Source organism: Galeopterus variegatus, unplaced genomic scaffold, assembly GCF_000696425.1.
Source record: "Galeopterus variegatus unplaced genomic scaffold, G_variegatus-3.0.2 Scaffold3043, whole genome shotgun sequence".
NCBI classification, from domain to species: Eukaryota; Metazoa; Chordata; class Mammalia; order Dermoptera; family Cynocephalidae; genus Galeopterus; species Galeopterus variegatus.
Window position 1 is genome coordinate 226284 of NW_007729154.1, and position 14261 is coordinate 240544.

Here is a 14261-nt window from a genome sequence, read left to right on the forward strand (position 1 = left end):
GTATTCTGTTATAATCAACAGAAAATGAACTAATCCACCATGCTAGAATTAATCTGTGCAGGCTAGACTACGTATGTTCTCTATTTCTTCAGCTAAACACTAATAAATTTTTTGCCTAGACAAAATGGCTTGGCATATATTCTTCCCACCAAATTCTTTTCTTCCAGTCTTATCCAGCATTCTAGTCACTTCTTAAAACATGTTCTATGTCTCAGGTTACATTTAATTTTCACACCAACAAGGGAATACAGACCGAGTCATGAGAAAGCTACTGTATTATTGTCATAACATTAAACATACTACACATGCTAATCATTATCCACCTTAAGATAGTTTTGGTTCCAAAACTGTTATGATCACCTAATATGGAAAAACTCGTCCTCAGAGTTCATTGTTTGAAAATAATTTATGTACTCTGAAGAATACTGATCTATCACTTACCAAGCACTCAGTATGGGGCAGTCATCACACTAAGCACTTTACATTCATCAAGCAATTTAAAATTTCATAACAAGCGTTTTAAGAGGAGAGCAATATAATTATATTTAAATTTTAAAAATATCACTGTGGCTGTAATGTGAAGAATGAACTCAAAGGAGACAAGAGAGAATGCAGGAGACAAGTTTTGGGCAATTTTAACAGTCTAGGTGAAGCAATTGTGTTTTGGACTAGGGCAATAGGGACCAAAAGAAGTGGAAGAATTCTAAAAATATTTACCAGATATGTCCACAGAACTCAGAGACAGAGGGTGAGGAGGAGCTGGATGTCTGAGCTGATAAGCAAGGTAGGCACTTTGAAGACTTTTTCACATTCCTTACATTCATAAGATCTCTCCCCAGTATGAATTTGTATTAGTCCATTTCTGTTGCTTATAACAGAATACCTGAAACTGGGTAATTTACAAAGAAACAATGTTTATCACTTAGAGTTGTGGAGGCTGGGAAGTCCACACTCCAGGGAACACATCAGGAGAGGGTCTTGGTTCGTGGTGGTAGCTCTACAGAGACATAGGGTATCACACGGTATGAATGAGAAAGCTAACCTGCTCCTCACTCTCCTTATAAAGCCATCAGAACCACATCCATTACCACCAATGAAACTATCAATTTATTATTCATGAATGGATCAATCCACTCACTAGGGCATGGTCCTTACAATCTAATCACCTCTTTAAAGGCCCATCTTTCAATGACCATAATAGGATTTCCCACCCTTTTAACACTCTCACAAAGGGGATTAAGTTCCTAATACATAAAATTTGGGGGGACACAAGTCAATCCATAGCAGAATTCTTCCATGTAGACTAAGGTGTCTGTTTTAATTTAGGATCTTTAAGATGGAAAGCACCCCTCAAAAGAGACACAAGATAGAAATAAAAATTTTATTACTTACAGGTTCTGGGGTGTACACAGCACACCTGGAGGCCACACACAGAGATCAGGGAGTGGAGGCAGGGAGAGAAAGGCACACATGGGCTAACACCTTTATTGGCCCTGGCTCTAGGGCATTATCCAAACAGGCTAACCAAAGGGAGTTTTAACTGGTTGGCTTAATGCAAACAGGCATGAGTTGAGGGGACGATGGCATATCTGCACAGTCCCTGTGGGGTGTGAGGGTCAGTGTGGCCAGTCAAGCAGGCTGCATCTAGCTGTCCCACAGGAAAGTGGTAACCAGGGAGCAGTTAGCAGTTGTATAAGGCAGATATCTGGACCAACCGCACTGAGGAGTGGGGGCAAAGGGGAGTAGACTAGCAACTGTGTCAAGCGGGACTGAACGCTGTTTCTGGTATGACAAAGTCCAACGTATATTTAAAACAGATGCCAAGGCAACCTAAAATTATGAGAATTCACTACAGTGTTCAATCTGGCTGAAGGCTTCCCTATAGTCCTTATGTTCATATGATTTTTCTCCAGAGAAGTCTCTGATGAACAGTAAGGGACTGACAATAGCTAAAGGCTTTGCCATATACTACATTCTTAAGGTTTCACTCCAGTATGACATCTTTGATGATAAATAAAGGATGACTTTCTTGTGAATGCCTTCCCACATTCAAAGCATTCATAGGGCCTCCGGCCACTGTGAAGTCTCTGATGCTGAGCACAGGATGAGCTATCACTAAAAGCCTTTCCACATTCCATACATTTATAGGGTTTCTCTCCAGTATGAATTCTGTGATGTTGAATAAGATGGGAGGCCTGGCTGAAGGCTTTACCACAATCCTTGCACTCATAAGGTTTCTCTCCTGTATGAATTTTCTGATGTTGGGCAAGGTGTGCCCTCTGTTTGAAAGCTTTACCACATTCTTCACATTCATAAGGCTTTTCTCCAGTATGAATTCTCTGATGAGTAGCCAGCTGTGAACTGATGCTAAAAGCTTTTCCACATTCCTTACATTCATAGGGTTTTTCACCAGTATGAATTCTCAAATGACTAGCAAGGTGTATACTCTGCCTAAAGGCTTTCCCACATTTCTTACATTTGTAAGGTTTCTCTCCAGAATGTACTCTTTGATGTTGAGTGAGTGACGCATGATGGCTAAATGCTTTTCCACAAACATCACATTCATAAGGTTTCTCACCAGTGTGAATTCTCTGATGTACAGTCAGGGATGAGCCCTGGCTAAAAGCCTTCCCGCACACATTACATTTGTAGGGTTTTTCTCCAGTATGAATTCTCCTATGCTGAATAAGCCCTATGTGATCAGTGAAGGCTTTCCCACAATCGATACAACCAAAAGGTTTCTCTCTGGTATGATAATACCTCCAGTGACGAATAAGGGATGGGTTATGCCTGAAGGTTTTTCCACACTCAATACATTCATAGGGTCTTTTGTCAGTGTGACATCTCTGATGTCGAGCACAGGATGAGCTATCACTGAAGGTTTTGCCACATTCCTTACATTCATAGGGTTTCTCTCCAGTATGAATTCTCTGATGCTGAGCAAGGTGTGCAGGCTGGCTGAAGGCTTTCCTACATTCCATACATTTATATGGTTTTTCTCCAGTATGAATTCTTTGATGTTGAATAAGGTGTACATTTTGCTTGAAGGATTTCTTACATTCTTTACATTCAAAGAGTTTCTCTCCGGTATGTATTTTGTGATGTTGAGCAAGGTGTTGCCTCTGCTTGAAGGCTTTTCCACATTCCTTACATTCATAAGGTTTTTCACCAGTATGAATTCTCTGATGAACAGTACGAGATGAACTATGGGTGAAGGTTTTCTCACATTCATTACATTTAAAAAGTTTCTTTCCTACACAGACTTTCTTGTGTTTTACCACCATGAAATTTTTGGAGTTTTCTTTATCTGACTTGTGATTATAAACACTCTCTTCTACATTGTCCGAATGAACTAATTTCTCAGATTTAGTACATCTGTAGTCTATTTCCTTAGTGAGGGTTGCTTTATGAGTGATTGTTCCTTGCCTGGTAAATGTCTCTTGACTGACCATGTGCCTCTCATAAAATTCTTCATATTTCCAATTTTCTCTGAAAGTGGAACACTCAAGTCCATAGCATGTAATTCTCTCCATTAATGCATCATCATACATGAACTGCTTCAGAAATAATTCTTGTGTCTCATATATAGATTCCCAATCTGAAAGATATCAAAAAAGCAAATGTTTCCTTTATCATAGGCTATAACAAAGAAAATATTTAAAGTGAAAAACGTGACTCAAAAGCATTTAATGAATCCCACAAAACCTATTATGTACAGGCATGTCTAATGAAAAATATGCAATGAGACCCAGAAAACAAGAGCTCATAAAGGATTATGGAAAATGTGATTAAGAAAACTAAACATAAGATAATGAGGTCCTAGAGAAATCATCAGCAATGGCAATAATATTTTATACCTCTATAAATTAAGCTCCTTTCCTCTGATCTCTCCCACTAATAACTGATTTTCGTATACAGCTAGGTTAACTTTGTTAATACCAATGTCATTATAGCTAAAAATTTGTAGAGATCCCCAATAACCACATATCTTATGCTTTGTGACTTCCCTTAAGATTTAGGTAAAATTCTAGGATTATCTTTTCATAATCAGAAAATAAATGTTCCCATGAACCATCCTCTGTATGTTTCAATACAGTGAACTCTTCACTTCATGCAGTTCTTTGAACTTCAGGCTGCACATTACAGTATTTTTCTATCAGTCTTCTTAATGTCAGCAGCCTAGCAAAAGTGCCACTTCTCAGGCTACTTCTCAATGGGATTTTGCTTTTCCTTTTTTGAAGATATTGGTTTTATAACAATATGAAGGTTGGTATCACTATTACTAATCACGTTCTTATATACTACCTGATGAGTTCTTTTCTTACCTCATGAGCTAGAGGTAAGCTTTGGAGAAGGAATGAATGTGATTTAAACATTGCTGCTTAAGTCACTTAACATATATAGGGGAAACCTGGCATATATAAGAAGTTGTCAATAAAATAATAAAGAAGAAATTTGTATGAAAAAGGTAATACTGGGAGAAAATCTTAGGGAAAGGGTGATATCAACAAAGAACAAAGAAGAAAGTGCTTTCCTTTCCTATCTTGTCCATAGCAAAGTATTGACTAATCTAATTTTTCCTAAGCAATTATCTAGTATGTGTCAAGCATTAGGGACAACAAAAGTTCATGAGAAGTTTAGAAAGTCATTATGAAGACAACACCAATAAATAAAGTAATTTGAAAAGAAAACATGAAACACAATCAAGTGTGAGCCCATGTAGTAAAAAGTAAAATTTCTATAGAAGTTCAGAAATGGGAAAGATGAAATCTACTAGAGCAGTTAAGAAAGGTTTTGACAGGTCCAATTTCTTCCATGATGTGCAATTTCTTTCACTCTGTACCTGAGGGTTATGCCTAACATATGGCAAAGGGGGAATAAAAAATCTTGAGTTAAAAAAAAAAAAAAAAAGGCTTTGAGGCATTAACTAGCTTCCTTTTTTTTTTTTTTTGTCCTTTTTGAGACTGGCCGCACCGCACTCAGCCAGTGAGCACTGTGAGCGCACCGGTCATCCCTATATAGGATCCGAACCCGCGGTCATTCCTGATGTCAGGAATACCCAGTTTCTTGGTCACTTTGGGGTGCTATACCAAAATACCATAAACTGGGTAGCTTATAAACAACAGAAATTTATTTCTCACAGTCTGGAAGCTAAAAGTCCAAGATCAAGGCATTGGCAGGTTTGGTGTCTGGTGAGGGCCCACTTTCTCATAAATGGCAACTTCTTGCCATGTCTTCACATGGTGAAAGGGGCAAGGCAGCTCCTTCAGGCCTAATCCCATTCATGAGCCCACTTGACCTAATCACCTCCCAAAAGCCCCATCTATCAACAGCATCACCTGGGGGTGAGAATTTCAACATATGAATGTGGAAGGGACATAAACATTCAGACCATAGCACCCAGCTTTTGATAACTGTAGAACTGAAGCAACTGGAAGTCAATTAACCAATCACCTATAGTTTTTCTTATCAATTAACCAATCACCTATAGTTTTTCTTACATAGACCAAAGGGAGCAATCTAGACAGAGAAGCAAAAAGCTGAGTTCATGATCTACTCCTCTCTCAAATTTACCTTCTTGTCACATGAAAATAGTCTTCAACTCCAATCTCCTATGGAGAGCCATGGCTGTCTCTTATCTTTTGCTTTTCTTAACAAAAACACTGAGATATTTTACTCACTCATTAATACTTAAATCTACACTCAATGTCCCATCAGGTTTACAGCTTAATCTCTTTTCCTGCCTCCATCTTTTCTTCACAGGGCCAATTATTACCTCTTATCAGGGAAGTTCTGCTTTCTGTTTCCCTATTTAAGGGAGATAATAGCTTCCTACATAATCAAAATATAATGTGCATCATAGTAGGGTTTATTTCTCTTCTAATATTTGGGTATTTGGTGGGCCTTAGAAGTCTCGGGTCAAATTATTCCAAAATGTAAAGATCAAATACTGTTACAGAAGTGAAAGAAGAATAAATAAGTTAACTATAGATTCTCCTTAGTGCTGCAAAGAAAATAAATGACGGCTTGGTAGACAGTTTTCGGGTTGAGGTAAGGAAATGCTCATTATATTAAGGTGATTACAAAAGGCCTCTAATGAGATGACTTTTTAGGTCTGGCTTGATAGTCAAGTCTGATAGAGCCAAAAGGGGAGCATTCTGCATATTGAAATCAGGAAATGCAAAAGCCTGAATCAGTAAAAAGCTTGGTGAGTTCAGAAAAGGTGACCCACTGACTAAAGCAGTGCTTCTCAAGTGTATTATCAGGTACTCATTGAAACTGACATTTGTAAGACATATGGGGGCAAAAGAATGATACTGCCTGTGACTGACAGGCAATCAGACTTAGAACTCAAACTGCCTCTGGCCTCATATGGTCTCCCAAGGCTGAAAGATTCTGTATCTTGGCATACTTGTAACTCACTTGAGGCATACTTGGGTACCCCACATAGTCTGAAACTCTGGATTAAAGTATAGTGAAAAAGCTAAAAAGTAATAGAGAAGTAGGAAGGAGCTGATCATATAGGGGCTAGTAGGGTTTGGAGTTTTCCTATTTGTAACAGGAAAGCAAAGAAAGTTTTAAAGCAGCGGGGTACATTATGATTTGCAAGGGGCACCTAATTCGAGAGTTAAGAGAAGATATACAAGCTTCTCTGTTTTTTTAAAGTCTGTATGGCAAAAGGAAAGAGGTGATAGGAAGGAGTGGAATAAAGATTTTTGCAAAACAAGTTACTAGAGAGAAGAGAGTTAAGTAGAAGATATTTGGAGAGCCCAAGCAAAGTGGTACAGTTTCAGTTTTCTCCCCAGGCCTGTGAAGCTTAAGAAGAGTTTCTGAGAAGCCTAAGGAGGTTCTCCCACACTCACCTGGGAATGGACCTCTCGTCATTTCATTCTTCATATCCCAAGGCTCTTTCCCTTGCTCCAATAAGGAGATCACATATGGCTTAGAAGCGCAAAGTCCTGCATATAAAAAAAATATGAAAATTTGTCATGTTTCAGGTTATATTCAAATTACCAGCCAGTTCCTCAATTCTGATGGAATGATAGACAAACAGGTAAAGCACATTTGAAGAGCAGACTACATAAGTGTCTGAGACTTCATGGGACCGCAACCAGTCAACTCTATAAAAGTTAAACTACTTTCTAAAGGGCTAAAGGGCAGAAATTCAGCCCAGCATTTTTGGAGGATCATCAGATAGTAGTAAACAGAGTATTTTTTTTTCCTTTCTGTCTTTTTTTACTGACCGGTAACGGGATCGCAACCCTCGGTGTCACGCCCATACCGGGGACCGGCAACGGGATCGCAACCCTCGGTGTTGCACCCACACTGCGCTCAGCCAGTGAGCGGGAACCGGTCTCCACATGGGATCTGAACCCTCTGCGGGAGCACCGCCGCGCTCCCAAGCGGCACACTTCTCCAGTGCGCCACCGGGCCGGCCCAATAAACAGAGTATTTTAAAGAGCCCTAGAGACAGAGTTTAGAGTTGAACCAACTAAACTGCCTGCTTAAGAAAAAAAAAACCAATACTCTTCAGAGGAATATGACAGAATCCAGACTCTTTACAATGTTTTATTTACAGTATCCATTATAAAATCTAAGATTATTAGACATAAAAGAGAAAAAAGTAAATCATACTCAGAAGAAAAGGCAATAAATGTAGACTCCCCCTGCAATAATAAAGATGTTAGAATTAGGAGACAAGGATTTTTAAATAGCTATTATATATATATATATAGATACAGAAATGAAAATATTAGAAATCTAATACAATAAAAAGTGAATATAAATTAGCCAACTCCATGGAAAATTCCAGTTAAACATTCATACAAATACATATTCACCTTTTTCTTTATATAGGGATAACATATACATAACATACATCACATATATATATATATATATATATATACATACATACATACACACACACACCCAAGAATGTAAAGGAAATATGCTTGTAATGAATGTTTAAACGGAAATCTCAGCTGAGAAACAGAAACTATAAGAATTCTGGAAACTCTAGAATTGAAAAATACAATATCTGAAATTTAAAAATTCATTAGAATGGGCTTAACAAAACATTAAAAGAAGGACAGAGTCAGTGAACTTAAAGTTGAATCCACAGGAATTATCTGATCTGAAAAGCATAAGAAAAAAGATTTTAAAAAGTAAACAGATCCTCAGTTACCTATGGCACAATATCAGGAAATCTAATATTGTGTAACTGAAGTCCCAAAAGCAGAAGAGAGAGAGCATAAAAAAATACTTGAAGAAATAATGGCCAAAAATGTCTCAAAATTGGTGAAATGCATAAATTCACTTTCAAGATCAACAAACAACAAGCAGGATAAAATGGACCTCTCAAGAACAGAAACCTAGTCTAGCCAATGAGGTGGTGCTAGGGCTTAGAAGAAGGGTCCGTGTTAGTTTCCCTAAAAGCGAGCATCTGAAGCCATTTTCATAGTTTGTGTTATACTGCTTCACTTATTGCAAGTTAATTAAAAGATACTGATTTTTAAAAGCAATATTATGAATTTATAATAATCTAGCTATATTCCTGATGAAACTTGTTACTGCCTACTGGTGATAACAATACTGTAGGACAGAGAGAACAAGGATGCACAGGATAACTGTGAATTTCAGATCATGTCCTTTATTCCAAATTGCCTAAAGAGCACAGCAATGGAATATTTGATAAATTCACTAACTATAAATATGAAATTTTCATCAGTCCCTGAATATCCTCATCTCCCAGATTCCCTTCTGACCTACACACAATAAAAAGTTTTAATAATAAACTAAAATGTGAAGGGTCTTTAAGGATAGATTCTGAATTATGCAGGGAGATAAAGATCCTCACCCAGTGATACCAGGCTCCGATAGTTCTCCAACATCATATTCCTGTATAAATGCCTCTGAGAAGGGTTCAGCCATTCCCATTCCTCCTGGGAAAAGTCTATTGCCACATCCTTGAATGTCACCAAATCCTGAAATGACACATATACACTCTTGACCAAACAATGCTCATGAACACACATGATTCCAAGCTGAAGTGCTAAGTTGTCTGTACTTTATGTGAGAAATAGCCCATGAGGGAGAAAATACTTAAACATATAATATTAAGTTCCAATCCAAAATAGTACTTACTGAAGTGTTAAGCTGTGTTGTATGCAATCACACTACTAATTCATTTCTCAGCATGGAGAAATATGGGGCCACAAGGCAGTAAATAAGGGCTTCAAAGAAGGACACACGCCTGTGGTTGAATTGTCAAAAACATAACAAAAAAAGAATATCTAAATTGATTTTTTTAAATAGTGCTCTATGGGACCCTGGAGTTTTTGGGGTTTTTTTTTTTTTTGGGGGGGGTGCTGGCATTGAACTGATGTGACTGATTGTTTTTTCTTAAATAATAAATGTGATAAATATATTTAGAATACAATATAAATATACCCAGTATAAGAATGCAACACATCCAACTTGCATAATGCATTTGAGTACAACTCATTATATACTTGAGTATAAACAAAATAAAATTGAATAATTATAACTTTTAGTTTCCTAAAGATTTACGTAAGCTGAGAAAAATTAATGTCTGGTTATAATCATCAACAGGTTGTAAGAAATTTTAAAAAGTATTCTGGGCACTTTTCATCTTCAGCTTTATTTGCTTTGAAAAAAAAATCTTAATCTCGGTGCCTGATTTGCGAAGATACCAAAAATATTGATAACTAACTATATAAAGACAAAGCTATGTACACAACATCTTAATGTGCTTTTAAACAGTAATCTTTAGAACAAAGGCATAATACAAAGATATTCAATGTATGGGACCTTCAGAAGATGTATACACCTTTAGAAAAATGTTTATATATATGTATTTATATATGTATTTTTTCCCCAAAATCAATAGGTCTTTTATTCCATCATTAAAATTTACAAGCATGTCTTAGGAATTACCCTGTAGTTTGTTTCTGCAGGTGGACAACTCTTAGATCTTACTCATCAGACTGCTAAACTGTTCCTTTTTCAGAGACATAGATACCAAATCCAAAGTTTCTTATATCCTTGTTTTTAACTGTTGTGGCTTGCTGGATCAAAAGCAGCTGAATTTGAAACAAGTTCAATGTCATTTCCTTCAAGGATTAACTCATCTTTCTGGGTTTGAGATAGTGAACAAGCAACACCTGGCCTCATTCAAACCCTGTGAATGTATTTTTCACCCAAGAAATTTCAGATTTCAACAAGAGACATTCTCCCGAATACTGACATCGATGGGGCAGTAAGCACAGAGACCTCATCTTTTAATGGAAGCCCAGTGTAACACCCTTGATCATGTTCTGTACATGACTACAGACAGTGCGAACAGCAGCCAGTGCCTTTCTATTTCCCCACCATTTGTCAACTAACCAGGAGACTCTTTTCTTTCTCTTTCCAAGGAGACTGAGCTCTACATTGATGTGATTGAAGTCCTTCTGCAGGGTTCCTCTGGGGTCCTTCACTATAACTGTGCATCCCTTCAGAGTGATGTTCACATTTTCTGGAATGACAATAGTCTGATTGCTGAGGATGGTCTTTGTTCTTGCAGTAGGTGTGTCAAAGAGAGTTTTTTTTCTTTTCTTTTTTTTTTTTTTTTTTGGTGGCTGGCTGGTATGGGGATCTGAACCCTTGACATTGGTGTTATAAGGCTGCACTCTAACCAACTGAGCTAACTGGCCGGCCCTACTATTTTTCATATAAAGATACTATAAGACTTTTAATGCTTCACTGTGAATGACTGGTTTTCCTGAATTCTAGCTTTCACCTTCTAGTTAGTCGATCACTAATGATGGCTGAGAACCATCATTTCACACATTTTTATAAAATTAAATGAGATGAATTTATCAATGCAAGCAAAGGGTGATCACATTCTTTCAAATATTTGCTGCAATTTGGTCACTGTTAAAGAATTAGGTATTTTGACTGTTCTCACAGAAAAATAAATTTGATTGCTTTTGATCCTGGTATTCATGGTTAATAATTTGGTATTTAAACTACCAGACTTTCCCCAATGTTTATATGAATATCTTTACATGCACGTACATGTATACATGTATATCCAGTGACTTTTTTTCCTGATAATCCTATACTCAATCAGGTAAATTCAAATCAACAACATTTTAAAAGCTTATAATTCCTTTTTTAAGAAGAAAAGCATTTATTTAAAGGTACTAGGCAACTTTTGTGATTTCCAGGACTAGGCAACTAGGTTTGAATGCTACACAATCAGAAGAAAAGCCCAGTTATATCAAGATGTTTTCTCAAAAATCCCGTCTCCTGTATCACTCATAGCTAATCTGACCAGTAGATCTTCAGCCAGAATTTCCCCATAAGAACCAAACTCCTCCACCAATATGCTAGCCATAAAACCCTATTTCTCTGCACATCGCCTCTGGTTCTACATCTTTTATTGGGAGTTTCTGCTTTGGGTAATATCAATCATATAGAGAACCCTATTTGCAAATGCAGTTTTTAGCTTTCCAGTGTGTCACAGTACACAGAAAGGGAGTTGAAGTGAGTACTAAATGTGAGAATCTTCAATATCAGCAACGGTATGCATCCTCAGCCGGCTAAGAAGGTAATCCAAAATTTAACTGTGGAGAACTCCAAAATTGATTGATGTAACAATTATTTCATGAGTAAACATATTTAATCTTGGATATATATAGAAATGAGAACAAACATTAGCTAAGTTCATGCTGGTAGATAGTTATTAATGCTGAGTGATGGTACAAGGAAGAGGGGGCAGGGAAATTTCATTAAACTATTCCCTCTACTTTTATATATGTTGGAAATTTTCCATTATAAAAGTGACAAAATTTTTAAAAGTCCATTCTGACTTGAAGTAAATCAAAATCCATTATAAAGACCATGTAATGTAATAATTTTAAAAAGCGCATCATCAATTTGCATATAAGAACAAAACACATAAATATATAAAGCAAACAAATTCATTAAAATGGGCTGTTTAACAAGCCATTTAGAATCAGACATATATAGGAGTCAAAAAAAATAAGAGCACAGCAGAACTGAAAAAAAATATTAGCTTCATTTAATGGATAGTCAACTTTATTACCACTTTTTTGATATATATGTGAAATATATGCAGAAATGGTTGTACGCTAAACCAAAAATTTTCAGTGTATATTCACTGTTTAGGATTCAGTGCAATTAAAATCTGTGAAAAGATTAATATAAAACCTTATCTACTTGAAAATCAAAATAAAATCAATAAATAACCAACAGACAATAACAAAACTAAATCAGTAAAACATATAACAAATGTCGGAAAAGATTTGGGAAAATGGGAACCCTGATACACTGCTGCTGAAAATGTAAAATGGTGCAGTCACTTTGGAAAGCAGTTCAGCAGTTTTTTAAAAAGTTAAATATAAATTTACCTTCTGACCCAGCAATTCCCCTCCTAGGTCAAGCTAGCCAAGAGCAATAAAAATGTATGACTAAATAAAGACTTGCATGTAAATGTTCATAGAAGCATTATTCATAATAGCCAAAAAATGGAAACAACCCAAAAGAATATCAACTGATGAATGGATAAAGAGAATGTGGTACATCTTTCAGTGGAATACTGTTCAGTAATAAAAAGGATTGAAATATTGAAACATGTTATAACATGGATAAACCTCATAAACTAAGGGAAAGAAGCCAAACACCAAGACCATATATTGCATCATTCCATTTATATGAAATGTCCAGAAAATTCAAATCTACGGACAGAAAGTAGATTAGTAGTTGCCTGGGGCTGGGGGTGGGGGTACAGAGATTAGCTGTAAATGGGCATGAGGGATCTTACTGAGGTGATGAAAAATGTTCTAAAACTGGGTATTAGTGATGGCTCACAACTCAATAAATTTACTCAAAATCATGGAATTGTACACTTCAAATCATAGCTTTTAGGGGCCGGCCCGTGGCTCACTCGGTAGAGTGCGGTGCTGGTAACACCAAGGCCCCGGGTTCGGATCCCACATGGGGATGGCCGGTTCGCTCACTGGCTGAGCGTGGTGCTGACAACACCAAGTCAAGGGTTAAGATCCCCTTACCGGTCATCTTTTAAAAAAAAAAAAAAAATCATAGCTTTTATGGTAAATGATTCCTCAAGTTGTGTAAAGAAAGAAAGCTCATACTATAAATTATCTAAAAAGTGATTAAAAGGAAGCAATACTGCCATAAGTATTCGATATTGTTTTAGAAGATCTATACTCAAAATTATAATTAATCAATTAAATACTGGAAAAGATTGGTTAACTATCTCTTTTCTGTGATAATATGAACATAGAGCTAAAATAGGGCTGTGAGTAGCACAGTTCCAAAATGAACATTCACACTGTAGTCTATGTGAATGTTACAATCTCATGTTGTCCAACAAGTGTCCCTGCTCTAGAAAACTAGTTAAACAACAAGACATAAACCAATCAATCAAAGTGAAAACGTTATGTTAAAAAAATTTTTAAAGGTAACTACAAAAGCAGCTAGATATAAGATATATATTTTGTTTTAAAGAACTTTTTTCCCTTTTCTAGCAATATATGACTAGAGATGAAAATAGGGAAAAGTTCCATTCACAATAGTGATGTATCTCTTTAAAACACTTAGGGATATATTTAACAGAAAAAGTACCAAACATATGTTAAATAATATATGTTAAAATTTTAACTTTAATTTAAAATGTTAAATGCTTATTTATTTCATATTTTTGGATAAAAAAATTCAAGCTTTGATTCTCCTTAATCTACAAATTTAACAGGCTCTCCACCCTGGCCCATGCCATCATCATCTCTTCTCCTGATTGTTACAACAGGTGTTCCTGCTTCTGTCCTTGATTCCCTAAGTCTAATTTCAACATAGCATCCAGGGGGATCCTCTTAAAAATTAAGTTACATCATGTCTCATCTCTGCTTAATATCCACCTAAGTCTTCCCATCTGACAAAATCTTTGTCATGGCTTTAAGACTCAAATGGTCTGGCCCTCGTGACCTCTAATGTCTGCTGCTAGTCCCCTATCATTTTGTTCTGTTCTTCTTGCTCTTCCTGAACAGTTAAGACTCACTGACTGCAACGTGTTCCAAGTACTTGCTATCTTTTCTTTAGGTCTCTGCTAAAATGTCAGAGAGGCCTTCTACCAACAATGAAATCCAGATATTCCCTGACGTAGCACCCTGTCTCCCACTTACTCCGTCTCCCACTTAGCTTTATCCATTGCA

General features: G+C 36.6%; 1 protein-coding gene and 1 pseudogene across 1 annotated transcript in view; both read right to left on the reverse strand.

Moving 5' to 3' along the window:
• Window positions 1-1367: 1367 nt before the first annotated feature.
• ZNF471 (zinc finger protein 471) overlaps window positions 1368-14261 on the reverse strand; it is a 25175-nt gene continuing 12281 nt past the window's right edge. The window contains exons 3-5 of the mRNA XM_008583792.1: window positions 8861-8987; window positions 6864-6959; window positions 1368-3598 (exon numbers count right to left, since the gene is read on the reverse strand). Coding sequence (XP_008582014.1) covers window positions 1977-3598; window positions 6864-6959; window positions 8861-8987 — 1845 coding nt within the window. The 3' untranslated portion in view covers window positions 1368-1976. The remainder of the gene's footprint in view (window positions 3599-6863; window positions 6960-8860; window positions 8988-14261) is intronic.
• LOC103599651 overlaps window positions 9999-14261 on the reverse strand; it is a 12150-nt pseudogene continuing 7887 nt past the window's right edge.